This window comes from Callithrix jacchus, chromosome 3, assembly GCF_049354715.1.
Source record: "Callithrix jacchus isolate 240 chromosome 3, calJac240_pri, whole genome shotgun sequence".
In the NCBI taxonomy this organism is placed as follows: Eukaryota; Metazoa; Chordata; class Mammalia; order Primates; family Cebidae; genus Callithrix; species Callithrix jacchus.
This window is the reverse complement of record NC_133504.1, coordinates 88,436,454-88,463,644: the sequence shown is the minus strand read 5'-3', so window position 1 is coordinate 88,463,644 and position 27,191 is coordinate 88,436,454. Positions and strand designations below refer to the sequence as shown.

The following is a 27,191-nucleotide window of genomic DNA, read 5'->3' as shown; positions in this document are numbered from 1 at the left end:
ATTTTTATAACTATTCAGTGGTAACATGACTTCTGGAAGACAATCATAAGTTAAATATTTTAAAGGATAATGCTACAAGTAGTGGAAATAAAACTGTGTGTATTTATAATCCTCCTTCCCCCAAAAGTGAATGAATACTGGATTAAAGTAGGGGGAAAAATTCCCAACTATGTCTTAAGTATACTCAGCTTCATCAGTCATTTGGCTTGGAAATAAAAATTTCTACAGGGTAAATTATCGTTATAGATGAGGAAATATAGTATGAGAAGATACTTGAGATAAATGAATTTGACTGGACTATTTTTCATTCATGCACAGTTTCCATTTTTGTTTGTGATTATTTTCAAAAGAACACTCAATAATTATATGTATGTGTTAATAAGGCACATATGAAGTGAGTGTAGTGACTTATTTTTATCATTCATTCATTAATTCACAAATATTTATTGAGCACTAATTATGTGCCAGACATATCTATTAATAGATGCTGAGAGCTGGGAGATAACAGTGAACAATGCAGTTACAATCACAGTCCTTGTCCTGCATTACAATGATTATTTTCCAATATATGCAGTGCAAAAATATTATTGATGGAAAGCATGAAAGATCATAAATTTCCATCAATAATAAATTATTGATGGAAACCATGAAAGATAATTTTTCTTTCCTTTTTCTTTTTTTTGAAATCTGGTGTAGGTAGATTGTCATGTTTGGAAAATTCTGTGTCACTATGCATGCAGAGAAGACATGATAAGCAAATGCATGGCTAGCAAAGGAATTATAAAGAGTGCAGTGGGAGGATATAGCAGGTGACCTACCCAATCTAGAGGAGACTGAAGGCTCCTCTAGGGAAATGACTTATAAATTAAGTTTACACTGGACTGAAGAATGAGTAAGATTAGAAAGTAGAAAAGTGGCCATGAGGAGTCAGGGGGAGGAGGACAGATAGCAACAGTGTTCTAAATTACGGGAATGGCGTGTGCTAATTAGAGAAGGTTCAGCACTGATTGGGGTGGGAGTGCCCACTGGGATAGGCTGTTATGTGTGTTTTTACGAAAATAAGACAGTTTGGTTGGCTCCAAATATGATGTACCCTCTGAAAAGGCTCAGAGGATGCAAGTCAGAGATGCATTTTCATACTTCATATTTCATGCATGCATCTTTGCTATGTAGATGTAAAGTATGAAGATGAAGATAGTGTGAATACACACAGGAATGGAAATGGGGAAGAGGGGAATAAAAAAAAAAACAGATCATGCTAACAAAGTGAAAGCAGAGTTTTTGAACCGTGAAGAGTAGAGTGATGTGGCCAAACCATTTAGTATGCCACACAAATACCTCATTTCACACAGGTGAAAACAGATAAGAAATCAATTTCTACATTTGTTGGTAGAATTAACACTCCAAAGAGTGGGGCATACCCTTCGATAGTAACTCTACACATGAGTGAGTTCTGTCTTTGGCAGGTTTACACTCTCAAACCTAGGGTGTACCATGGTGGTTGGCCAGAGTGTGCTAAAGCTGCTGGCCAGAGAAAACCCAGCCTAGTGGTTTTTATAGTTCCACAGTATTTCCAGATGACCATTCTGGAAAGGTTTAGATTACTTTACCATCCAAAGGCGCTGAGGTGAATCAAAAGGAAAAAAAATCCTATAAAGTCAATCAATGACGTAATTTACTACATCAATGGCAGAAAAGAAGCACTAAAAAAAAATATTTTACATCTCAAACTCGGTAAATGATGAATGAGTTTCACATACTGAACACAAAAGCCATGAGAAGAGTGTTTCCAACATGCTGGAAACAAATTACATGACAGAAGCAGGAAATGTTTAAAAAACACATCAAAAATTATATTCCAATTACAGTATTTTTGGGATAAATGCTACAGGTCAGATTACATTTTATACATGTTACAGATTCCTATTTACAATCCCCTGTTTAGACCCATTGAAAATTTATAGAAATGATTTCCGTTTTAACTGAAGCATTCATTTCTTATGCTTAATTTCAGCTGACTAATAAAACTTTTTGATAAAAAAAGAAAAACAATCTAGTTGATTTCAATTTCCATGTGGGAAGAAAAGCTAATATTTATTGAGAGTTTATTATGTGTGAGTCAGTATGGTAAATGATTTGCATTAATATATAAAATAAGAACAGTATTCCTTTGGGATGACCTTGGTCTTTTCAAAGAAAAAAGCTGTTTTACTATTGTAAAATTAAATTTCAAAATATTTAACTTTACAAGGTGATTAAAGAAACAATTATTGGCCTACATTCCAAAAATGAAGCTTTAAAAAGACATATTTTAAGCATAAAATTCTCTACACAAAGCCACATAGGCATAGTTCAGACGTAGTATAAGTTTTTTTCACTTGAAAAAAATTGTCCTCTGTGTAGAATATTTCTTTTCTTTTAAGTGGAAAGAAAGGAAATATTCTACACAGAGGGCAAATAGTTGGTTAACTATGGCCAAGTTCAGTTGGCCACCTGCAAGACCCAAGAGCCAAAAATGGTTTTTAAAAATCAAAATAACAATAATATTTCATGACGCATGAAAATTACGTGAAATTAAAATTTCAGTGTCCAGAAATAAAGTTTTATAGGAATACAGCCTACTCACTTGTTTGTGTATTGTCTATGGTTGCTTTCACGCCGTAACAACAGAGTTGAGTAGCTGTGACAGAGACCACATGGCCCACACAATCTAAAATATTTATGTTCTGGCACTTTACTGACTTCCGCTTTTAAGCAAAAATAAGCAAGTTAGATATAACACCCAGGTTTATATTCTTAGGGTTTCAAATTCTGACGTTGAGAGTAATCAGGGTATATCATTGGTCTCATTTGTATTAAACAGATTCATGCCATATAAATGCAGAATGACACTTAAATTTGGTAGATAAATAAAATGGGACTACAGCAGTGAAACTCAACTGTGGATAGCTTTGTCCCCCCAGGTAACATTTGACAATGTCTGAAGACATGTTTGATTGTCACAACTCGGAGGTGCTATAGGCGTCTCGTGGGTAGAGGCCAAATATGATGCTAAACGTCTGACAGTCCCATAACAGAGAATTATCTGGCCCCAAATGGCAATAGTGTTGAGGTTGATAAACACAGATCTATAAGAAACTGAGAGTTCACTCTAATTTCTAGACTCCTTGAATATAAATACAACTGCTACTTGGTGACATTCATTCATTCCTATCACACATGCCATATTTATATTAATATTTATGAGAAGAAAGATAAATTTCTTTTTATTTTGTGGCTATGTTTTTTATGACAAACGATTATCCATCTGTACTTTCATCATTTTCAAAGTGGAATAGTCTTAGTCTCAACTGTAAGCCTAAATAAATAATTTTTCATCACTCAATTACTTAGCTTGATTTAAATTAAAAACCCATCTGACTTTATTCTATTTTCAATTTCTTAAAAGATCTACTTAATTCTTAACGCATAGCACAAGTCAAGTAAAACATCCTTCCAATGTCAGAGGTATCTATACAGTATGAATCCAAGGTAAAGCTGTGATAGACTGAGAAAAAGTAAGAAGAGAGGAGGCAGAAGACGAGACACAAGACTACTGCAGTATAAATGCTAATAATGGTTTGAAAGACCCTCTGCCCCAGGATAGAATACAAAGCCTGACAAAATATCCAGATTTAGTGGAATCTGAATTTAGATAAATTTGCAAGACTACATTAGAGTGTCTAATCAAGTGACATTAACTTATAATCAAACTTTTCCTGTTCTTTTTAAAATTATTATTTCAATAGTTTTTTGGGGAACAGGTGGTGTTTGGTCACATTAATAACTTCTTTAGTGGTGATTTCTGAATTTTGGTGCACCCCTCACCTGAGCAGTGCACACTGTACTCAACGTGTAGCTTTCATCCTCACCCCCTCCCACCCTTTTCCCAAGTTTCCGAAGTCCATTATATTATTCTTATGGCTATAATCAAACTTTCAAATCTCAGTCCAATCTCCTGTCATGTTCTCTCCTAAAACTGGTATAAACTGATTCACTTTAGGACCTCTATTTTCATATCCCTGCATCTGAAGGGAGTGTCCCATGTATACTTCAATAAGTGTTTTCATTCCTTGAAAGCCACATTACTGAAAACTTAGCTACACATTTTCTAGAATTTTTGATATATCATTTTACTTTCAAAATATTTTAATTTATGGATAGGAGCTTGTGGAATATTCATCTTTTATAAATCAAATATTTAAATGGTTTCTAATCGTGGAGGATGATCTCTGGCCTTTCCATGTTAAGCAATTCTCAGTCATTTTCATAAACTTGAAATAATACTTATTGTTCAAGAAACAAAATGAAAAAGAAAAAAAAGAAAAAAATACTTATTGCTCAAATATGTACCCTTTCATAGCTTACAAAACTGTACCTTTTCGCCTGTGTCACCTTTGGGACCATTCTCTCCAGCGTCTCCCTGAGGAGGGGAAAAAGTGACATATGTAAAATACATTGGAGACATTAAGCAAAGAGTATTTTTCATTATTTTAAGCTTTCCTTAATATACTTGACCAGTTGTCTGATATTAATAAAAGAAATTTTACTACAATGAACATGGCTGAACACTTTTAAACTATTCCACAGTATTCACTGAAAACAATTACTTATCTGTCTTCCAGTAGCTTATTGGGTTACTTAAAACCTCGTTAATTCTGTCTCTGCTCAAAGCTCTACTCAAACAAAGGCTTTCTCCTGACAGTTCCCTGAATATGCCATGGGCCTTACTACTCTGCGTCCTTCTTCACACCATTCCTGTCACCTGGATCCCTGCCCTCTCTTTCCCTTTCCATCTGTGTAAATCCTGCCCTGTCTTCAAGCATATCTCTAATCTCCAGGGCCTCAAAGTACATGACAGGCCCTCAAAACCTGTGGATGGAGTATTTATTTATCTGGGCCTACATGGTTTGCATGTATGGAATTAATGTTTTATGCTTTACTAGAAAAATTTTTTAAAATCATAGTGGATGCTTTTTTGTTATTTTTGAGACTTCCTATGCTATTCCCCCACTGACATCTCCTTTCGACCCACAAGTCAATGCATTATGGAAATAAAGCATTTGTTTATTATCTATGCTTTCTTCCTTTAATTCTGAATTCAATTTAGTCTTAAAATATGTTATGTGGAAATGTTATGGACTTTGGAGCCAAGGAGACAGTTCAGTTCCAGCACCTACTGGGCAAATTAAATTCTCTTTGCATCAAGTTTCTCCTGTGTAATATAAGGGCAAGGATAATTTACACAGTTATAAGAAATAAGTACTATACTGTGTAGAAAGCAAATAGGACAGTATCTGGCACATCATAAGCCATTAATGATAAAAATGCATTACTATTCACATCATGTGAATAGATGTGAATAGTAATGCATTTTTATCATTAATCAAGGCTGGAATGCAGTCACTTTCCTATTACTCAAAAAGTTTCTCAAAATAGGACAGAAACTATTGATAATAACTTTCTTGGGATGGGGAGAAAGAAAGTAGGAGAGAGAAACTTTCACTTTTTTCTCTGTATTTAGTTTTATTCTTTCAAATAAGCATGAAGTTAGTTTGCTTGGGCATATGGTGATGAATACACTGCAGCAGGCCACAAGAGCCTGGGACACTTTCTCTGATGAATGCCTGGTATGGTGCTGCTATTGCTCCTTTTCCCTCCTAATTTCTATACAAAAGAGGCATCCAGTGACTAATTAATTTCAAGTTAATTACCATGAGCTGATTGGATACTAAATAAATGTCCTAGTAATGTGTTATGAGGGACCTTTGATAGGCAGTTGATTTGCATGCTTTTTATAAAATTGCTCAAAAACCCCTCTATTAAAGAACAAATCAAACAAACCTTATTAGTAGGGAAACTGGCTCAGAGTGGTTGCAAAGTGAAGAGTTTAACTGGGCTGCCCCCTCAGGGAACTGCCCTTTCCACCCACGTATTTTGCTCTCCTTCCATTAAATAATTTTTTTTCTTTTTTCTTTACAATGCTGAAAAATACAGTCATAATCAAAAATTTTTCTTGATCTTTAGATAAACTTCTTTTGGAATTAGAGTTTATAATACTGATTTGTCAGAAAGATCATATCACTTATGAAGAACATGATGTAATATTTTGGTAGTTTCCTACTCAGCATATTTTTCAAACACTATTAAAATAAGTAGCATGAGAACCAGGAAAATAAGTATCATAATACACAATGAGAGCCTAAAAATAATCAGGATAGGCCCAAGTAAGAAAAAGAGTCTAAGAATAATTAATACTCTGCTTTTCCTGTTTCTCTTTTTGGTTTTTATGGGAATTCTTTGTGGGCAACCTTCAGATAACTGCTGCAGGTAAACATCTGTATCCTCTTAACCTAGTGACATTAGAAGCAGTAGACAGAGATGTGGGTACTTGGAAAAGAATAAGAATTGCTTAGCAAGTAGGCAGACCAGATTTTGCAGACCTCAGGATTTTTTTAAATCCATTTAAAAACCAGGCATAAAATGTTTAAATTTGTTCCTTTTCTCTTCATTTTAAAATATTTGTTCTGAAGGTATATCAGCACCTTTCTCTTTATGTTTTAAAACTTTTTTTACCCAGATTTTTGTCTATATATAAGAATCACACAATTTCCTCCTTCCACTAATTAACAGTTTAAAAAAAGCACAGAGGTCACTATCTATATCTATATCTATATCTATATCTATATCTATATCTATATCTATCTATGTATATCTATCTACCTACCCACCTATCTAATCTACTCACCCATCCATGCATCACACATCCATTCATGCATACAGTTTAGTTTGGGTACTTCTTTGGTGTGCTAGTGGTGGGGAGTAGGAGGAGGAGGAGAGAAATACAGGCAAAATCATTCTTACCTTTTCACCTTGTTCTCCAGGTTCTCCCTGAGCAAAAGAACAGAGATAGAGTGACATCAAATCATAAAACATCTAATTTTATTATTAAAGAAAACAGATATTGAACTTACTAGGTAAATTATGCATGACATTTTCTATTTTGGCTACATACAGTTGTTATATGAAAACAAACGATAAAATGAGTTTCCTGGAGAATTTGAGTATGAATATCAATTATCAAATGTAATCTTAATTTTTTGCTTTTATAGCATATAGCATTAAAGAAATGTATTTTAAGATTATCGTCCAGAAACTGGCTTTTGGGGCACTAAGGAGAATGATGGTGTGGCAATTCAATATCTTGAGAGGCTTCTTAGCTTACAATTTTTCATTCTGTTAAAAATCAGATTTAATAAGGTGGACAAGCATATTTTTATAAAAATCCTTTTATTCAAAGCATCACCTGGTTAATAGATTATTTCAAGGGTCTAGGGTGCCAGGGTAGTTACCCAATCTGTCTTGCCCTAACATGATCATAAGCAGTCCTAATCTTGAACCCCTTTACAATGTCATGAACTCTCTTTAGCTTCTGGTAACCAGCATGTTCCAGATCAGTTATATTCCAGGAAGCACCTTGAGGAAAGACACTAGAATGGGGCAGAAGTGAAGTGAGTTTTGGAATGATGTCCTTACTCAAAATGACCTAGATAACATGAAGACTAAAATGCCAAATGGTGCCCTGAAGAGAATCTCATTTTCACTTTGCCCAGGAACGGACAGAGGTTGGAGCAGGCAAGTAGGAGAGTTCTAAAGTAAATCATATACATTATGATAATAGTTTCCTATGAAAAACTTGAGTAAATGTTGCCATTAGATCAGACTGGTTTGGGAAAAAAATGAAATAAGGTGATTATTGTATTTTTAAAAATTTATAACCCACTGCAGAAGTTAATTTGGAAGCAAGACTCTTCTCTAGAACTCAACCTGACCCTTTGGCTTTCTGTATTTCTGGTCACCTTCACTGCTCAACACCCATCCTGATGGTCGCTAGGCAACACAAGAATAGCACTGTGAACATGCATTAAGCATTAACTCCTATTGTTTTGCTTTTTAGCATGGAGAAATAGAGAGAAGACAGGAAAACAGCTATAGTCCCAGAAGGAATATTTTCTTTCCTCTCCTGCAAAACAAAGGACAGGTCTATAAATTTAAGGTCTGTCCTAGGCGCCTGTCAATAGCAAATGATCTGTAAAATCAGCTGACAGGCATCTGTGGGTACGAATACACACCAGCACAGCTGATGGGATTAGACATTAGTTTTGTACTTCAAGGGATGTTCACTCATCAAAGGATTTGGGATTTGGCTGCCTGCTTGGTTCAAACTAAATTGTCACCAATCTTTTCATATTTAACTGATTCAATTTCTTTTTAAGCAACAAAGAAAACTTGGAATAAAAAAATCTTTGTGACATTTTTTCCCTATTTAGTAATTCAGACTACAACCATTTTTAAATTTTAAACATCTTTATTCTGCCTTCATCTGATTAACTGGTTATGTTGTGTAAGAGTTGGAGGTGGCCAAATCTTGGGGGAAAGCCAGAGTGAATGTCATCTTTAGTAAGGCATGTAAATAAAATTTTAGGTAATATGGACATGACCTCTATTTTTATATATCCATTAAGTGGTAAATTGACAACAGTCATATTTGAAACACAGGCCTACTCATGTTAAGTATCTTAGAATAAAGATGTTAGGCAATTACATCCCTTTTATTTTTCTGCATTTTAATGATAATGAGAATCACAAATATAATTAATTCATTAGTAACAAAGTTCTATACTGTAGCATATTAATTATACTATTCACAAAATATCCATTTAAATACAACTGGTGAGATTGTTAAAAAATATTGTATTAAATAAAAGCTTACGATTTCCCGACAATTCATGTATGTGTCAAATGATTCTGCTTGGCTTTACTAGTACTAACCTTTGGTCCTGGTATTCCACCCTGTCCTACTGCTCCAGGCAACCCGGGCTCACCCTCAAAATAGAAAAATAGATAGGACTAAGTAAAACAGACAAAATCAATACATTACATGGATCATTAGATCTATGTATCTAATAATTCTCTAGAAATAGATAAAGAATAAGTGACTATTAGTTTATATTCAAGCTAGCTTCCATGGTCCAAAATGCAGCATATAATGGAGCAAGGATACAACAGGGTTAATTTCCTTTGTTCAGTTTTCTCATCATTAAGAAAACTGAGGCAACTTACCAGTGGAAATTAGTATCTAGCATGTTGCTGGGTACATTGTGAGCCTCAAATAAATATTTTTTGAATGACTAAAAGACACTTGAAAAATATGACTGTCTTGGCCAAACCCTTTTTCTTTTTTTTTTTTTTTTGACATGGAGTCTCGCACGGTCACCCAGGCTGTAGTGCAGTGGTGCCATCTCGGTTCACTGCAATCTCTGCCTCCTGGGTTCAAGCATTTCTCCTGCCTCAGCCTCCCGAGTAGTTGGGATTATAGGCATGTGCCACCACACCCAGGTAATTTTTTTTTAATTGTATTTTTAGTAGAGATGGGGTTTCACCATCTTGGCCAGGATGGTCTTGATCTCCTGACCTCGTGATCTGCCTGCCTCAGCCTCCCAAAGTGCGGGATTACAGGCGTGAGCCACCACACCTGGCCACGGTAAAAAACTTTAAAGTGATTCATCAGCTCAGAAAAAGAAAAAATAAATCATTCTGTTTTCACATTAGACCTAAATGAACATTTACAAACCTAAATATTAAAGAACATACAGATCTTTGAACACCTGCTTAATTCATTTAGACACACTTGACACAAAATAAACACTAAAAATAGCTTTGGTTTTTATTTCCAATTTCATTATAAAAATAATTAGAATAAAACATTCAGACTTATGGATCTCATTATCATATTAAATGATAGGCTTTTGGGCAAAAGATCATGGCTATTAGGCTAGAAGTATTTCCTATTTCAGAAAGATGATGATGTATACCAGTCTTTCAAGACTCTGAACCAGCAATTGTTTTCCAAAGAGGGAAACTGCCCAGAAACAAAGAAAAGATACTTTGGCCCTGTATGCTTCCATGTGGCTCAAACTTACAGCAATTAGAATTCTGCTACCATTTTAAAACATTCTGAAAGCCCTTCACTGTGTGCCTCAATTATTGGACAATTTTCTTCTTTCCATTGAGGCTAGTAAAGTTGCTCCTTAGCTGATTTTTAAAAAGTAGACTTTATTGTTAGAGCAGTTTTAGGTTCATTGCAAACTTAATTAATTTTTGAGAATGTTTCCTAAGTCACCTGGAGGGCAGGAATTCTGTCACTTTTATATTTGTGTTCTTAGCTTCAAAACATGTATATTAATAAAATAGTAACATTTCTTAAGTACCACGATCTTTATATTCATTGACTCAATTCTCACAAATTTCTTTGAGGTAAGTACTACTTTTATCTCTATTTTACAGGTAAAGAAATTAAGGCATAGAGCAGTTAAGTAATTTGTCCAGATTTACATAACTATAGTCAGGACTTGAGCCTTCATGATCTGGCTTAAGAAGTTATGCTCTTAACGCCATGTTACACTGATAAGTGAATGAATGTATCTAGAAATTTGGAGAGAGTAGACGACAAATATTTCAGTCCTATTATTTTGTTTATAATCCCACTTTTAAATGACTGTCAGAATGTATAGAAATCTGAACTAAATATAACCTACATAGAGATGATTTTTTAATATCTACCATATAAATTGGCAATGTGAAGCTTGTGGTGTCTTTCTAAAATAGCAAAAAGTATTTTATATTATAGTAGATTATTAAAATTTCTAAAGTCTTAACCTCTTGGAAAGAAAATCTGCTTCCTATATAAAGTCACACTGTAATTGTAACTCTTGCACTTTCCTTGGTAAAATGGGAAAAAAATGTTGACTTAGAATAATGATGGTCATTATGTGAAAATTTTGATATGCCATTTGTACATAACAAAGGGTAAGAACTTGGAAACAGAATACACCCTGAAAGAGGACTATCATTTACTGTACAACCAGAAAAAGAGCTCTGGAGACTGCTTGCTTCAAAGAATCCACAACAGGAAGCACTAATATCATAACTCATGGTTTAATGCAAATAAGAGATGCCGCCAGGAAACAATGCAAACTTTGTTTAGACTTTCAAAGAATAACCATGGTAGCCAGAGTTATTTTTTTAAACATGGTTAAGCCCCTGGAACCGGACAAAATTCATGCTGAGATTTTGAATCAAGGAAGAGAAATGTTGCTTAGGTATCTGCATAACATTCTCCTTAATATATGAACATTGAGGAACTAAAGCTTAATCTCTTTTTTTCTTTGATGATATATATATTGTTAATCTTTAACATAAAAGGCCACAAAAAATTTTACCTGCAATCCCATCACTCTGTTATAATTGTTTTCATTTTGTCTTGTCTCCTTCTGGTCTTTGTTATTTACACTTACATATTTTCAAGCAATTGTAAGCATATTGCATAGCTTGATGTTCTGATTTTTAAAATCTTTATACCACACATTTGTTTTCACACAGTATTTATGAATACTGCCTTGTGAATAGTTTAATCATCTATCAAAGTCAGGCGTGATCATTTGTTTAATCAGTCCCACATTGTTGAATACTCGTGTTCTTCCAATTTTTACTATTAAAGATAAACTAAAATAAACACCTCTGTAAATATACTCATCTTTTTCTGTCAAATAATTTAACTTTGATAAATTATCTGAATTTGTTTTATTAGTCAATGGAAACATTTTATGGCACTAACAGCATATTTTTAAATTGCTTTCTAAAAGGGCTCTGAGTTTTATTTGCTTTTATAGGCAATTTAAAAAATTTTATAAGCATTGCTTTTATAGGCATCCACTCTGCTACTTTTTCACAACTTTTTACAACAATCGTTTTTCACAACAGAATTGAATATCACAATTTTAATTATTTTTGTGGCTATTTTAATAAGCACAAGTGAGAGCTAACTATTGTTCAGTTTTAAATTTTTCATATGTAAGATTATTTTCTCATCTGTTTTTAATTTAAATAGGTATTCATAAATGTTACAGCTGAAAAATGAATAAAGCTAGAGGAAAATATGGCGGATAGCATTTTACTTCCACAATAGTTTTATCAAGAAATACATACTCCAAGTTAGATTAAGGGAATACAGAGCATTCTGTTATTGTCCACACTTAGTTTCCCAGGTTCTGTGAAAAGAATATAAAAGATGAACCACTGTACAAGTCTGAGTGCCAAAGCCAAGCTATAGGAATCTGTAGGTGCCGATTATTCAACTAATGGTGAAAATTTACTGTATGAACTACTCTGGACTGAATGTTTCCTGAGACATAAAGATGAAATAGACATGACAGGTGCCTGTGCGCAAAGAGCTTATTTTTGAGTGGGGGAAATACATACATATATACATCTAATTGAGTTCATGAAACATTTTTTGGGGCAAAGTTTTCTTGCACTTCATGAAGTAAGAAGCATAATAAATAAAAATCAAAGAGAAATCTTACTGAGGAATAAAGCATACATCTTATAGTATTAATACATTTCAATATGTCAGGACAAAAATTATTATTATGAGTCCTCTAAATAATGTTATAATGATATTAAACTATTACATAATGGTGAACATGCATATATACAGAAAAATATATCAGAAAGGTGCAAATGAAAAAAAACAGGAACCAGGTTATGTGTGTGTATGTGTGTGGGGGGAGCTGGTCTCATGTTTGTTGCATAATCTTTCCATCTATTTCTGGACACATTTTATACTTAAAACACTGAGGACATTCCACAGATAAAGTAATAAGGAAAAGCGGCAGCTAACATCTTAACCACAGGTAGATTAATGGGGTTGTCTACTATACTTTAAATTTTAAGGCTATTCCCAGTATGACCATTCCCAAATGTCCATTGCCATTTTAAACTGAAAACAAGTTGGACTGACTTTTAAGAAAGATGGCTTGCTGCTTTCATTTTTTTTAAAACCCAACTCTTTAGAACTCTAATGTAAAACATTACTCAAGGCATTACAATTATTTCAGGTACTGCCATTCAAGGGCAACTTGAATGAATAGTTAAGGATAAAAAGAAATGTAGTTTTCTTACAAATACCGAGTGCTCAAGGAAAGTAGGTCATCTAGCAGTAATATTGCTCATCATCATTTCAATCACAATAGTCTTCCTTTCTGGAAATTGGAATGAATGCAGTGGACCTATATATTATACCTGGAAAATGAGCAGAGTTTAAACCTGTGTTGTCTAATTGGTACCACTAGCCACTGGCAGCTATGGAGCAGTGGAAATGTCGCTAGTCCTAGTCGAGATGGATGTAAATGCAGAATACAATTTTAAAGATTTAGTAGAGATAAAATGTAAAATATCTCACTAAGAATGTGAATATTATTAATCTTGAAATACTAATTCATATCATGTTCAAATGATATTTTGAATAGATATTGAGTTTTAAAACTATATTATTAATACTACTTGTTTCTTTTTACCTTTTTTCAATGTGTCTAACAGAAAATTTAAAATTACACATGCAACTTATGTTTGAGGCTTGCTGTGTCTACTGAGCATTGGTTTAAACTATAAAATTATTTAATTATTAGAAGACATGATGAACCAAAAGCCTTTAAAAGCAAGGAAGGAGTACTACCAAAGCAAGTCAACATACAGCAAGACTTCAGAATGGAGATGTTACTCCATTGCATATGGAGTTAAGAGAACTCTGCCAAGTTACAACAGTATGTAGGGGTGGACAGAGCAGAAGCAAGCTCTGGGTCAAGCCAGAGCAGCTTTTGCTGCGTTCAGGAGATCAAGGTCTTGTGAATAACATGGCATGGCCACAGCCTGTCTCTATACTGTCTGTACAGTCAGCCAGTACTTACAGGCTGACTTTAGGGAGAAACTAATGGAGCTCTTTGCCACCCATCAGCCTCCTATATTCTCTTAAAAGCAAGTCAGGCACAGAGCTCCTTCACTCAGTTCTCGGCAAGCCTGTCCCATCTCACTCAGACTAAGAGCCGGCATCCTTACGACGACCCCAGGCCTACATGATCTGACCCCCGCTGCTCCTCTGACCTCCCTTCTGCTGCCCCCTCACATACCCCAGCCACACTGACCCCACAACCCTCACCCACCTTGCTCCAGTGCACTAAGCAGCCACCTGCTCAGGGCCGTTGCATCTGGGCATTCTCTAATGGACCTCCTATGTTTTTTCCTCAGATAGGCATGGGTTGCTCTCTCACTTCCTTTAACTTTGGATCAAACATCACCTTACTACAGGGGTTACCCCTATGGTCCCCCTACTCCACTAACCACCCAGCATTCCCTGTAAAGGCATATGCCCATGCCTTTCTCTATTATACCAATTGCTGCCTAAGATACAACTTTGTGTTTCTTTTCTTTCTCCTGCCGTTAGGACTTTCAGGTTTGGCAAAGAAAAATATAGGAGACTGAGTTAAATTTAAATTTCAGATAAATAATGAACAATATTTTAGTTAAATATATTTCAAATAGTAAATGGGACATCATCACATTAGAAATTCTGGTTGTTTATTTGAAATTCAAATTTAATAGGGCATCTTATATTTTATCTGACAACCCTATTTTCTACTCCCACATCCCTATCACCACTAGACTCTGAGCTGCTCGAGCAGAAGACCTGGTCTATTTTGCTCATTACTCTTTCACAGTGCTAAAAACAACACTCACACATAATAGCTGTTCAGTACATCTGCGTAAGAGGAGTGAGTGAATACAGGAGAATCAAATGCATTAAGCCTACATGAAGATATGAAGCAATGTATAGGCCAGGCAGAAAATAAGACAGCAAGGCTGCCCTACTGGGAGACTGAAAAATAATATAACTGTCATGGCAAGAGATGACGCTGTCTCAGGCACTGCAAGGCAGCCATCACTGGGAAAAGAGAAGGGAGCGAGGAGAAGATGGGAGAAATGTTAACCCTGCAGCAACACACCTCCAAGTCACTAGGATTGAAGAACACAGGCACAGCATGGGGTTAGAGTGAAGCGAGGTAAGTGTGAGTTAGGAGAGGAGTCTGTGAAGGGCAGGGTGACAGGAATGAGAACTTTAATGGCTTCCAAGAAAAACCCTCCAGGACTCTGTTAGGGGAAGAGTAGTTACCCAGAGGACTAAAGGCTCTAACAATTCAGCCTGTGGGTCCAGAGCCTGGGCCATTGTCAACATTTCCATGTACTGCTCATCTCTTCTATTCTGTCTGCTCCTTCCTTCACCCCAAGTGCCTCAGGTGAGGGGCAAGAAGTAGCAGGGACGATGCTGGCTCTATAAATTTTCATGTCATCTAAAGCTCCCCAAAGACCCTCTCAGAATTTACACAAGTGTCATCATTTACTCCATGAACTCACTAACATCTGCTTTTCCCTAAGCAGGAGCACTCACAAAACAGTGAAATATTTTAGTGAAAGGAGCCAAGCCAGTCATTCTTAACAGAGGAAAAAACACATTCAGAGAGAGGAAGTAACTTTTCCAGAAACAAAGAGCTACGAAGAGGTAGATGTGAGATTAAAACCCAGGTCTTCTGATTTCCCATCTTGTGTTTCTTCTATTCAAATAGCTTTTGTCTAAAAATCTCATTCAATTTTATCATGTTTCTTTTCTGTTTACTTTTCATATAAAATTGTAAAGTGGCTTTAGGACACTAATACCAGCCTAATACCATCCTAATACTAGCTGTTCACTTCCAGTTCTATGACAAAGGGCAAATGACTTATGCTTGTATGGGGCTGGTTTTCTATTATAAAGGGTGTGGGGCTGAATCAAATATCTGCTTTCTCCCAACTCTAAAGGAGTAAGGTTTATTACTATTATTATTTGTCGTTGCTATGGTTGTTTTTGTTGGACTAAACATGTTACCTGGTCGTTCTTTATTCTGTAGAGATCTGACTAAATTTGGCTCAAGTCTAAGACTTATACTTTTTCCAGCTCCCTGCTCAACTTCTTGCATGTACACCAGTCTCTGCTTTGACCCACACCAATTCAGGTGGTTCAGTCAATTCTTCACCAGTTTCCTCAAGAATTCCTCTCTGCAGGCATTTTGTGAATTCAGGATTCACTATTTGGTACTCTCAGGAAGGCGTCATCACAGAGCTGAGTCTATCTTCATCTTACTGGCTTCTCCTTTCTCCCTCTTCCACCTCACTGGCCTTCTCCCCTCCCTCCTAGACCATCCTGGGAAATCAGCTTCTTTCTCTGTGTAGCAGTTCAGCAGTTTTCAGCTCCTACTTGCATCCCCAATCCCTGATTCTTTTTCTTTATCATTCCTGAAAGCAGAGGAAGCTGTGCAACACGCAAAAGTAAAAAGAGAAAACCCTTAGCCTGGACAATTAGGTTTGATTGTGCATCAGAGAATTGGCATCCCTACTGGGTTATCTAAACAGTAAACTCCCTCCCTCAAACTAGAATCCAGTAACAGCCCAATGGGTTACCTTGCCTGCTGCCCAGACAAAGCCAATTTATCAAGACAAGGGAATTACAATAGAGAGAGAGTAATTCACACAGAGCTGGCTATGCGGGAGACCAAAGTTTCATTATTACTCAGTCAGTCTCGGAGATCAGAGTTATCAAGGATAATTTGGTGAGTAGGGAGCCAGTGAATTGGAAGTGCTGATTGGTTGGCTCAGAAATAAAATCACAGTGAGTGGAAGCTGTTCTCTTATGCTGAGTGAGTTCCTGGGTGGGGGCCACAGAATCAATTGGCAGGTCCAGATGGGGCCATCCAGTCAGCAATGCAAAAACCCACAAAGACATCTCAAAAGGCCAACCTTAAGTTCACAATAGTGATGTAAGTTGAAAAATCTTATGACCTCCAGAATAATAGCTGATAACATTGAGAGTTCCAGCCCCTCTCATCCTTATCACCCTTACTTGGTGGCTGGTGGCTTTTCACTGTTTTACAAGAACAGTTTAGCTTTTGGGAAGGGCTATTATTTAAACTATAACTGAAGTTCTTCCCAAAACTAGTTGAGCCTACAAACAGGAATGGACAAGGACAGTTTAGAGGTTAAAGGCAAGATAGAGCTGGTTAAGTCTCATATCTTTCACTGACATAATTTCCTTAGTTATAATTTTGCAAAGGCAATTTCAATCTCTTTGTCCACACTGGTAATGTGAATACTAAATAGTAGAAAAGTAGACAAGTATATGATCCAGGAACTTAATACAAATACCCTATTTTGAGTAATTTGCTGAAATGGGTCTTAAACTAATAATTAAATTTAACCTAGTAACCAAACCTTCCTTATGCTTTTTAAAAAATTACAGATTTCTAAAAATAATAAGAAAACATGATAGTTGTATCAATAATATTATAGTATGAGGTGTTTCAGAAATAAGTCTGTTGTTTATACTTTTAATTTTAGATTTTCATACTGTTCATGTAGAGAGAAATGTACACATTACAATTTGAACAAAGGAAATGTAATACAGAGAGACAGAAGGACGGGGCCATTGAAGACAGCTAAATTGACTTTATTTGGGTGACATTTACATACATGAGAGGAATTATTTGCCTTGAGCACACTCACAAAATCTGAAGGTCTAGGTAGGAGTGTGCATGGTCACATGGATGACTCCCTCATTCCACTCCCTGCCTGATAATTTCCTCTTTTCTCTTCTGATCCTTTCTGTCTCTCCAGCCCTAGTTCTCTCTAGGAAGTACCTTGGGGATTACATGAGACTATCACAGCATTCAAGCCCTGCCCACAGCTCCTTATCAACAGTGCTCCATGGCCATCTATGGGCTTAGGGGTGCACGTGCCAGCAGTATGGTCCCCTCTTCGGAATATAGATCTGGGGAGGACCCATAACTGACATTGGAAGCAGGCTTAAGACAGAAGAGGCAGGAACTCCTGGATTCCAGATACCTAAGACATGATTTGGAAGTGGGAAGACAGGGCTATGAGCATTTAAGTCTCCTTGGCCCTACAGACTCCTCATCTGTGAGGAGGGTGATAACAAGATTGACAAAGGAGGCTTAGAAGAGGGGCACTGCTCACCTGCATCCAAGAGAAGCACTACCAGTATTTGCTTCTAAAATAACATGAAAGGTGCAAAAGTGAGCCAAAACTAGCCAGAGAGCATAAGGTCACAGAGGGTTCTCTGCTCTGAATATAAAAATATTGTCCTCAATGTGTACACTTATGGGGAAAAAAAGATTAAGAGTAAAAGCTTACAGGTTAGGAATATGAAATATCAAAATGGATGAAGGGGGTCATATGAAGTAGTTTCTTAGGGCTGGGAAAAGTCAGATACAACAGTTTTTAAGCTCCCTCCTATTACAAGAATGTCTTCTAAATTAGACAATTAGTGTTTATTGCAACTTTCCATTGGACTGGGACCATGAGAAACGTTTCAGCAGCAGTGGCCAATCCTTGTCTGACATTCACCTGGCAAAAGGTTGAGGAAAAGACCTCTACATGTCTCCAGTCAGAAAGGAGCTCAACAGCGTTATTGAATATTTTGGGAAGGACCCTCTTTCACCCTCTGAATGTAGATATGAAAGAATGCAGCTCCAGGAGTGATTGGCAGCAACCTTACAACTAAGAGGAAAGTGGGAACCAGGTTGACAGCAGGAACATGGAAGAAGGGCCAAGAGATGAAGGAACCTGGGTTCTTAGTGATGACGTTTAGTTGTCAGAACAAAGCCAAGCTGGAGACTGCATTAGCGCTGGACTTTCAAGTTCATGTGACTTAAAGAAATACCTTTATTTTGTCATCTGGTTTTCTTAAGTTTCCATGACTTGCAACATATGTGTTCTTGAAAATATATCCATTAAAAAATTTAAAAAACCCAGTCAATTCCTTATGGCCTAAAGTATAGTTTTTTTTTTTTGTTTCTTTTTTTTTTTTTTTTGCAGTCTATCTGTTTTGTTGACCTTTTCAAAAAACCAGCTCCTGGATTTACTGATTTTTTTGAGGGAAAAAGAGAAAAAGAAGGGGAAAAAAGAAAAAGAGGGAAAAAGGAATATTACTTCATTCCTAAAATGGGTTTCAATAATGGCCGATCAATATTTTGAGTGTTTAAAGTGGTTAATGCATATTTTCTGTGTTTAAAATGGAGACCTCTATTGTGTTTATTTGTTCTGGCTCTGAGTTCAAGTCCTGGATATCGTTATCAATTTGTTGTCTCGTTGAATCTAAATCTCATTATGTGTCTTATATATCTGGGTGTTAAGATCTCTTATTGTTGCATTAATCCTTTTACCCTTGCATCCTTGTAGCTTTGAAATCTATTTTATTAAGTGTGAGAATTGCAACTCCTGCTTTTTATTTATTTATTTTTGCTCTTCATTTGGTTGGTGAGTTTTTTTCCATCCCCTTGTTTTGAGTCTTTGTATATCTTTAGATATATCGTTAGATTTTGTGGATAATGTATATTTTGTGTGTTTAAAATGGAGAGCTCTATTGAGTTTATTTGTTCTGGATCTTAGTTCCAGTCCCGGATATCGTTATCAATTTTCTGTCTCGTTGAATCTAAATCTCATTATGGGTCTTATGTATCTGGGTGTTAAGATCTCTTAGTATTACATTAATCCTTTTACCCTTGGATCCTTGTAGCTTTGAAATCTATTTTGTCAAATGTGAAAATTGCAACTCCTGCTTTTTATTTATTTATTTTTGCTCTCCATTTGGTTGGTACGTTTTTTTTTTCCCAACCCTTTATTTTGAGTCTATGTATATCTTTGGATATACCGTTAGATTTTGTCTGTATCTTTTGATTGGGAGATTTGGTCGATTTAAATTTAGGGTTGCTGCCGTTTGATATTAACTGGCTATTTTGTCCTTTCGTTGATAAAAATTCTTTATGTTAACGCTCTTTACTTTTTGGTGTATTTTTAGAGAGGGTCATACTGGTTGTTCCTTTCTGTGTATAATGCTTCTTTTAGAAGTTCTTGTAAAGCAGGCCTGGTGGTAATAAAATCTCTGAGTACTTGCTTGTTCCTAAAAGATTTTATTTTTCCTTCAAATGTAAAGCTTAAATTGGCAGGATATGAAATTCTGGGCTGAAAGTTCTGTTGATTAAGTATATTGAATATTGGCCCCCACTCTCTTCTAGCTTGTAGGGTTTCTGTTGAGAGATCTGCTGTAAGCCTAATAGGCTTACCTTTATGGGTAACTTGATCTTTCTCTCTGGCTGCCCTTAATATTTTCTCCTTCGTTTCGATCTTGGTGAATCTAACGATTATGTGCCTTGGGGTTGGTCTTCTTGAGGAATATCTTTGTGGTGTTCTCTGTATTGCCTGGGGTTGAATAGTGTCCTGCTTTGCTAAATTAGAAAAATTTTCCTGAATAATGTCCTGGAGAGTATTTTCCAGCTTGAATTCATTCTCTCCATCACATTCAGGTACACCTATCAAGCGTATATTAGGTCTTTTCACATAGTCCCATATTGCTTGGAGACTTTGCTCATTCCTTTTTATCCTTTTTTCTCTATTCTTGTCTTGCTGTTTTGTTTCATTAAGTTGATCTTCAACCTCTGATACCCTTTCTTCTGCTTGATCCATTCGGCTGTTTAGCTTGTACATATTTCACTAAGTTCTCATGTTGTATTTTTCAACTCCATAAGTTCATTTGTATTCCTCTCTATATTGTCTATTCTTTTCAACATTTCATCTAACCTTTTTTCCAAGTTCTTAGTTTCTTTACATTGGGTTAGAACAAGTTCCTTTAACTCCCAGAAGTTTCTTATCATCCACCTTTTAAAGCCTACTTCAGATAATGGAACACTGTCCTTTTCCATCAGGGCTTGTTCCGTTACTGATGAGTCCTTTTCCATCAAGGCTTGTTTGGTTGCTGATGAGTCCTTTTCCATCAGGGCTTGTTCTGTTGCTGATGGGTTCTGATTTTGAGTATACTCAGCCTTCTTAGGCTGTTTTCTTCCCTTCATTGTAGATGAACCGCCTTTCTAATTAGGTTTCTGAGTCGACGTCCGACTTATTGATTCCCAGTGCTGGGATCCGAGCAACCCACTGTGGCAGCCTAAATAGCAGCGATAAGACTGATGGTGCTCTTCTGCCTGGGAATCTCTGGTCTGGCTTCCCTCTTGAGTCCGCAACAAGCGGCTCTGACTTCCCGGAGCTTCAAACTCCTGTCAGTAGGGGAAGCGGTCCCGTTGGCTCTGCATGAAGAGCTGCTGCGCCGAGACACCGGCAAAACCGCTGCGGCGGCCACAAGAGTCGCGCTGGCGACCCGTGGGGCTCCTCCACTGGGAATCGGCTGACCGGTGAGTGACGAAAATTCTTCTAAAAGTGTGGCGTCGTCTCGTTCTCTGGGCTTTCACTGGGAGCTACAATCCTGAGCTGTTAGTGGTCGGCCATCTTGGATCGATCTCCCTAAAGTATAGTTTTTAAAGATAGTGTGTATAGTTTGAATGACAAATTATTCTCTTTCTCTTGGAAAGAGAATATGTTTAATTATTAATAGAAATTTCAAATGTTTATATCCAAGTAGAAAAATTCTAAAGGTCAATGAAGAGCAGAATGAAATAATATTTCTTACTGACATTCACTTGAACACCCAAGGGGCTTCTGAATCATGGAGGTATTAATGCCTCAAATTCTGAGAGGTAAACAATCTACACTCATTTAACAGTCTTTTAATAGACAGTTCTATGTATTTCTTCCTTTTTTTCTGATTAAACTTAGAGGTAAACATTATAATTCTTATTTGAAGAATGAGAAAACTATAGCTCAGAGAAGATAAGCAATTTGTCCAAGGTCATACAAACACTGAGAGGCAAAGCTGCGATTTCCTTAATTTAAAAATCCACACTTTTAACCACTACTATGCAGTGAAAGCAGACTGCCTGACTTTGAAGCTCTACTCTGCCACTAGCTCTTGGGTGACCTTGGGTTTCTTTTATTCTTTCTGCACCTCAATTTCCTCATTAATAAAATAGAGATAATCATGTTACCTATTTCACAGAATTGCTATGAGGACTAAATGAGCTAAGATGCTTATAACACCTAAGTTGCTGCCCAGCAGTTAGTAAACACTGAAGACATTTAGTAAGTATGATATACTGCTTGTATTCTCTGCACTAGGCACAGAAGACAGAGAAGAGGATCCTGAAAGGAATTTAATCTCATAAACCAATCCCACCAATGCTGTTTCGCAGTTAGATCATGGTTACCCCCTTGGCAATGTGGCCTGGCGTCAAATAGATGGAACTGGGTAGATTTCGCAAATTATTATACTGCAGTCTTATTTTTAATACAAATCTTGAAATCAAGATTTTTGGAGATAAGACCTAATGATACAAAAACAGGGTTTGTGGTTTATATTGATTTAATGATTTCATGGTCAGAAAATTTTTTATTTTTTTGAGATGGAGTTTCACTGTTGTTACCCAGACTGGAGTGCAATGGCACGATCTCGGCTCACCGCAACCTCCGCCTTCTGGGTTCAAGCAATTCTCCTGCCTCAGCCTCCCAAGTAGCTGGGACTACAGGCACATACCACCATGCCCAGCTAATTTTTGTATTTTTAGTAGAGACAGGGTTTCACCTTGTTGACCAGGATGGTCTCGATCTCTTGACCAAAGTGCTGGGATTACAGGCGTGAGCCATCGCGCCTGGCCTTGTGGTCAGAAATTTTAAGGAAAAGTTAAATGATGAATACAAAACCCTATAGTGATCAATAATACCAATAATATGGTGTTTTAGGAACAGAATTCTAAGACCAAGCTTATCTGTAGTTTAAACTGCAAGTATTGCAACGTGGTGATAGCTTCTCTTCTTTTCCCACTCTTGTTTATACTGTGAGCCTCGCCTAAAGTCTCCTATTCAGAGAAGTGCTCTTACTCAGCCGTTTGCACAAGGCCAGGGAGCCCTGTGATTTTCTGTTATAATACTTAACAGTATTCTAATTTAAAAATCTATGACTTTTTCATTTAATTGTTCATTTAATGCCCCTACCACCCATTAGCCTAGAAATCCTGTGAGGCAGAGGCGCTATAAACTCAGTGTTCAGTTGGTGTCTCACACTTCGTAAGGGCTGAATAAATATTTGTTAAATGAATGATGAAGGAAATTAGTAAGTGAATCAATGAATACATTTAAGGAAAATTTCTTTAAAAAGCTTTTCAAAATTATGGATACAATTTAATCAGACATAATAGGCATTTTTATGATTTCTTCTGTAAAATGCAGTGTCTTTTACATTAAAATAGAAAATAATGAATTTCATGATGTCATAATTTATTCTTAAACATTTGCTTGGTTGTTTTTTTGTTTTGCAACAGCCAGTGAGTAACTTCCTCAGCTACCCGCTTCTCCCAGCAATCCCAATCCCTCAACTTTTTATTCTCCCTTCTTCCAATATTTTCATTTAGTAGAATAATAACTGGTATTAAAATTTATAGTAACATGCCTAAATAAAGTTGGGAGGAAAGTGTTTTAAAGAAAATCTTACTACAATAGTTTCATTTCAAGCAAGTAGGAAAAAACCTTCTTCAACTAACTTTTTGTTTCCTTCTAAGAAAACCTAAAAATAATTATATAAAGAAAAGAAATATCTTTTGTTCTGTTTAACAAGTAAAATTGAGTGAAAAATGTCTTTAAGAGCAGAGTAGGCTTTTGTATAAAAGTGCCTGAGAATGTATAAATCATTCTCAAGAATGAAGTGATTTGACTGTATGAAATATCTGTAACAGGAAAATGATGGTGCTTCTTTAAGAGGAAAGTATTCATCCTCTTATTATAGTTACTAGAGGAAAATGGTCACATAATCTTGAAATTCTAATCTATACAATTATTAATGTTAAAAAACAGAAAAATTTAAAATCATAATTCTCAATATTAACACATAAAAAGATTGAATTGTTGTAAGATATTTTCCTTGAACTATTAATCTGGACTCATCAATCAGTCACTTAATTTAGACTCAATATCTTTTCTTAAAGTTTAACATTAGAAAGTCATAAATATATTTGATAATAGATCATTGGATAAATTCTGCTAAAAGAAAATTCAAGCTAATTAACTAGAAAACAAAAACAGCCCTACAACATATTGAAAACCTTCAGGAATGTAGGTAGTAATAAATAAATAACCACCACAACAAAAAAACCCTGCATTTAGTGTTTATAGTAAGTGAATGGAGAATAAAAAATTTTGGATTTGTTTTACTGCCCCCCTGTATAGACTCAAATCAATGGCTTGAGCTTTGAATGTCTGAGAGCTTCAATTTATCTGTTCTCTAAATATACTTACAATAAAAATGCCCTAAAAAGTATGCCATGAAGATTAATGTCAATGAAGAACTGTGTGACCCATGTATAAGAGATTAAAAGGAATTTCGAATGTCATAACCAAAAAATATTTAAAATTTAATGTTACTTAAAAATCACATAGCTATTTGTGATGGATTCATGGGTGACACACTAATAACAATTTTTAATTTATGTTATATTTGAAGTTTTAAAAATAATAATGAATTCTAGAAAGCACTTAAAATTACATGAATCAAGATTATCTGATATTTATCTTTTGTTTTGGAAACAAGTCCTATGACTCTGCAGGCCTCAGAAAAAGTCTAGCTTGCACAGAATAAAGAATTTTATTTTAATACTAAAAATCTTCATTATTTTTATAGTAAGGATGTAAACTAAGAGCAGCATAAATGGGACTTTGTATGGATTCTACCATCTCCAGCTCCCCTTTCATGGCATTTTCAGTGTTGGGCACTAATTGCTATCCAAATAAATTGTCATTATGATTATTTGTTCTTATGGATGCCCATAAAGATGAACATCTGGAAAAAGTGGAAAAACACAGAACTTTAATAACACCTTTTAACAGTTCAGATTTTTTTAAAACTGACATATAAGTATATAAACAAAAACTGTAGGCAGCAATCTATTTTGCCAAATAATTCTTCAGTTTAAAAACATGGTTCTGCCACAAAATTATTTTAAATAGCTCAATTTTCTCCAGGGTATTTGAATAGGCAATGAATTGGCAAATATTCAAATATACATCACTTTATGTATGTGTGTGTGCATGATGGGGGAAAGAATTAATCATGGAGGACAAATAAAATGTTAATTATATGTTTAAACAAGATCTTCATGAGAATTACAAGATTATTTTTGTGTTCAATATAATTAGCCAAAGAAGAAATAGATAACATTTCATATTTTTAGGTAGGATTTGCATTAAATCTGCCCTAACTGCTTGGTTGGTGGAAACAAGTCCAAATTATGAAAACATCAGCTTTCAGAACTGGGAACAGAGGATGCTAAACTCTGGTTGAATTGGAAACAAGACATGGAGGACTTTTTGTGTACTCATAGCATCTCTGAGAAACTTAGAGATAAATTGGTACAGCTTCTACTCTCATTTTACAAATGAAGCCCCTTTGAACCTAGAGATGAAAGGGATCCTTCAAAGGCTACACAACAGGTTAGAGCACAGAGTGTTCTGATGCCAGGACAGGGCTCCTACATCAGCCCACTGGTGACTGTGCTTTCATAATAATGTGAAACATGTCTTTCTCTTTCTTGTATCTATAGCACCATCATTCCAACTACCCAGTCTTTATTGACGGGCCTTAAGTCCTTATGGTCAGGGAGACAGCAGGGGACAGAGAACACATTCTACTTCTATGTATAATTTTGCATTTTCATTTTCTCTCTATGAGGAATTCAACTGGCTTTTGCTCCCTGCTTGAATGTAAGTCTAGGGCTCATTTGCTGAAACTAATTTTTTCTTTTGAGACAGGGTCTCACTATGTCACCCATGCTGGAGTGTAGTGGCACAATCATGGCACATTGTAACGTTGAACTCTTGGGCTCAAAAGATCCTCCCACCTTGGCCTCCCAAAGTATTGGGATTGCAAGCATGAGCCACTGTGTCCAACCTGCTGAAATTCCTAAGGCATGAAAATACTACTAGAGATATTTGACAACATTTATTGGGCATCTATTATATAATATTCACTTTAGATATATTGTCTAATTAATACTGCAAGGCCTGTCTCTATATTGTACACTAGAACCTTAGAAAGGTTAAGTGATTTGCCCAAATGAGGACATGGAGTATTCTCTCTCAGATACAGAGATCATGCCCTTTTCTCTGTATCACACTGCCTCATACTTTTCACAGAAGGATGCTCTGTAGCCCTTCATTAGTTGTGATGCCAGAAGGGGCAAGATTGGAGCCTAATGCCATGCCACTGCTTATGTCATTCTTTTCTTCTAATACAAACAGAAGAACTGAAAGACCATTACAAAAATAAATATTCAGATTAGCAATCATGGTGCTCAAAATGTAAAAGATAATGTGTAGGAAAACGTCACCACCAAGTTTATGTGCTAAGGTCATCACCCATTTTGCCAATCTGAATGCATGGAAATATTCTCTGGGGAAAAAAAAGCATTTTCGTCCTCCCCTCCTCTCCCTTCCCCTCCCCTTTCTCTTTTTCTTTCTTTTCTTTCTCTTTCTCTTTCTTTTTCTTTTTCTTTCTTTTTTAGAGACAGGGTTTCACCATGTTGCCCAGATTTTTCTTTAGCTCCTGAGCTTAGGCGATCCTCCTGCTTCAACCTCTAAAAATGCTGGGATTACAGGCATGGGCCACATCACTTAGCCAGTGTTTCCTTAAAATAATATACTTTTCTTTTTTCAAACATAAGAATTTTTTATTTCCTAGTTTTTATTTGCCATATTTCTTACTTTTTTCTTTTTAAGAGATAGGCTCTCACTATGGTACCCAGGCTGGACTCAAACTCTTGGGCTCAAGCAATCCTCCTGCCTCAGCCTCCCAAGTAGCTGGATATTATTTGCCATATTTCTGATGGCTTAATTATATCCTCCCCTAACCACTGTCTGAAAACTTTTCTAAGTATCAAAAGTACTTTTCTGGAAAAAGCAAAATTGTAATGGAGAAGAAAATGTTTTCTCAAGACAATTTAAGAATATTAAGGTGCTTTTACAAAAAAAAAAAATCATGTCATTGTAAGCTCCTTTCTTCGAAAAACAAATTCTAGAGTTCATTTCATATGCTCTAAGTATGTAATTATTACTCTATTGCCAACTGTGTTTTTACTGTCTATGAGACCTGCTGTTTCAGTGAAGGAGACTTGTGTTTTTTACACTTTATTTTCCTAAAAATGATACAGCAAATATTACAAATGTTAAGTAACAATAGGCCTAACAGAAAATTCCATACACAAAGTTTTAGGTTCAGTTCT

The 27,191-nt window shown here is 35.9% G+C and overlaps 1 protein-coding gene across 1 annotated transcript in view; it reads right to left on the bottom strand.

The window, feature by feature from the left end:
* The window catches only part of COL25A1 (collagen type XXV alpha 1 chain), a 518,595-nt gene that overhangs the window by 78,407 nt on the left and 412,997 nt on the right, over positions 1-27,191 (bottom strand). The window contains exons 13-15 of the mRNA XM_078366719.1: positions 8,872-8,925; positions 6,904-6,930; positions 4,418-4,462 (exon numbers count right to left, since the gene is read on the bottom strand). Of these exons, the coding sequence (XP_078222845.1) occupies positions 4,418-4,462; positions 6,904-6,930; positions 8,872-8,925 (126 nt within the window). The remainder of the gene's footprint in view (positions 1-4,417; positions 4,463-6,903; positions 6,931-8,871; positions 8,926-27,191) is intronic.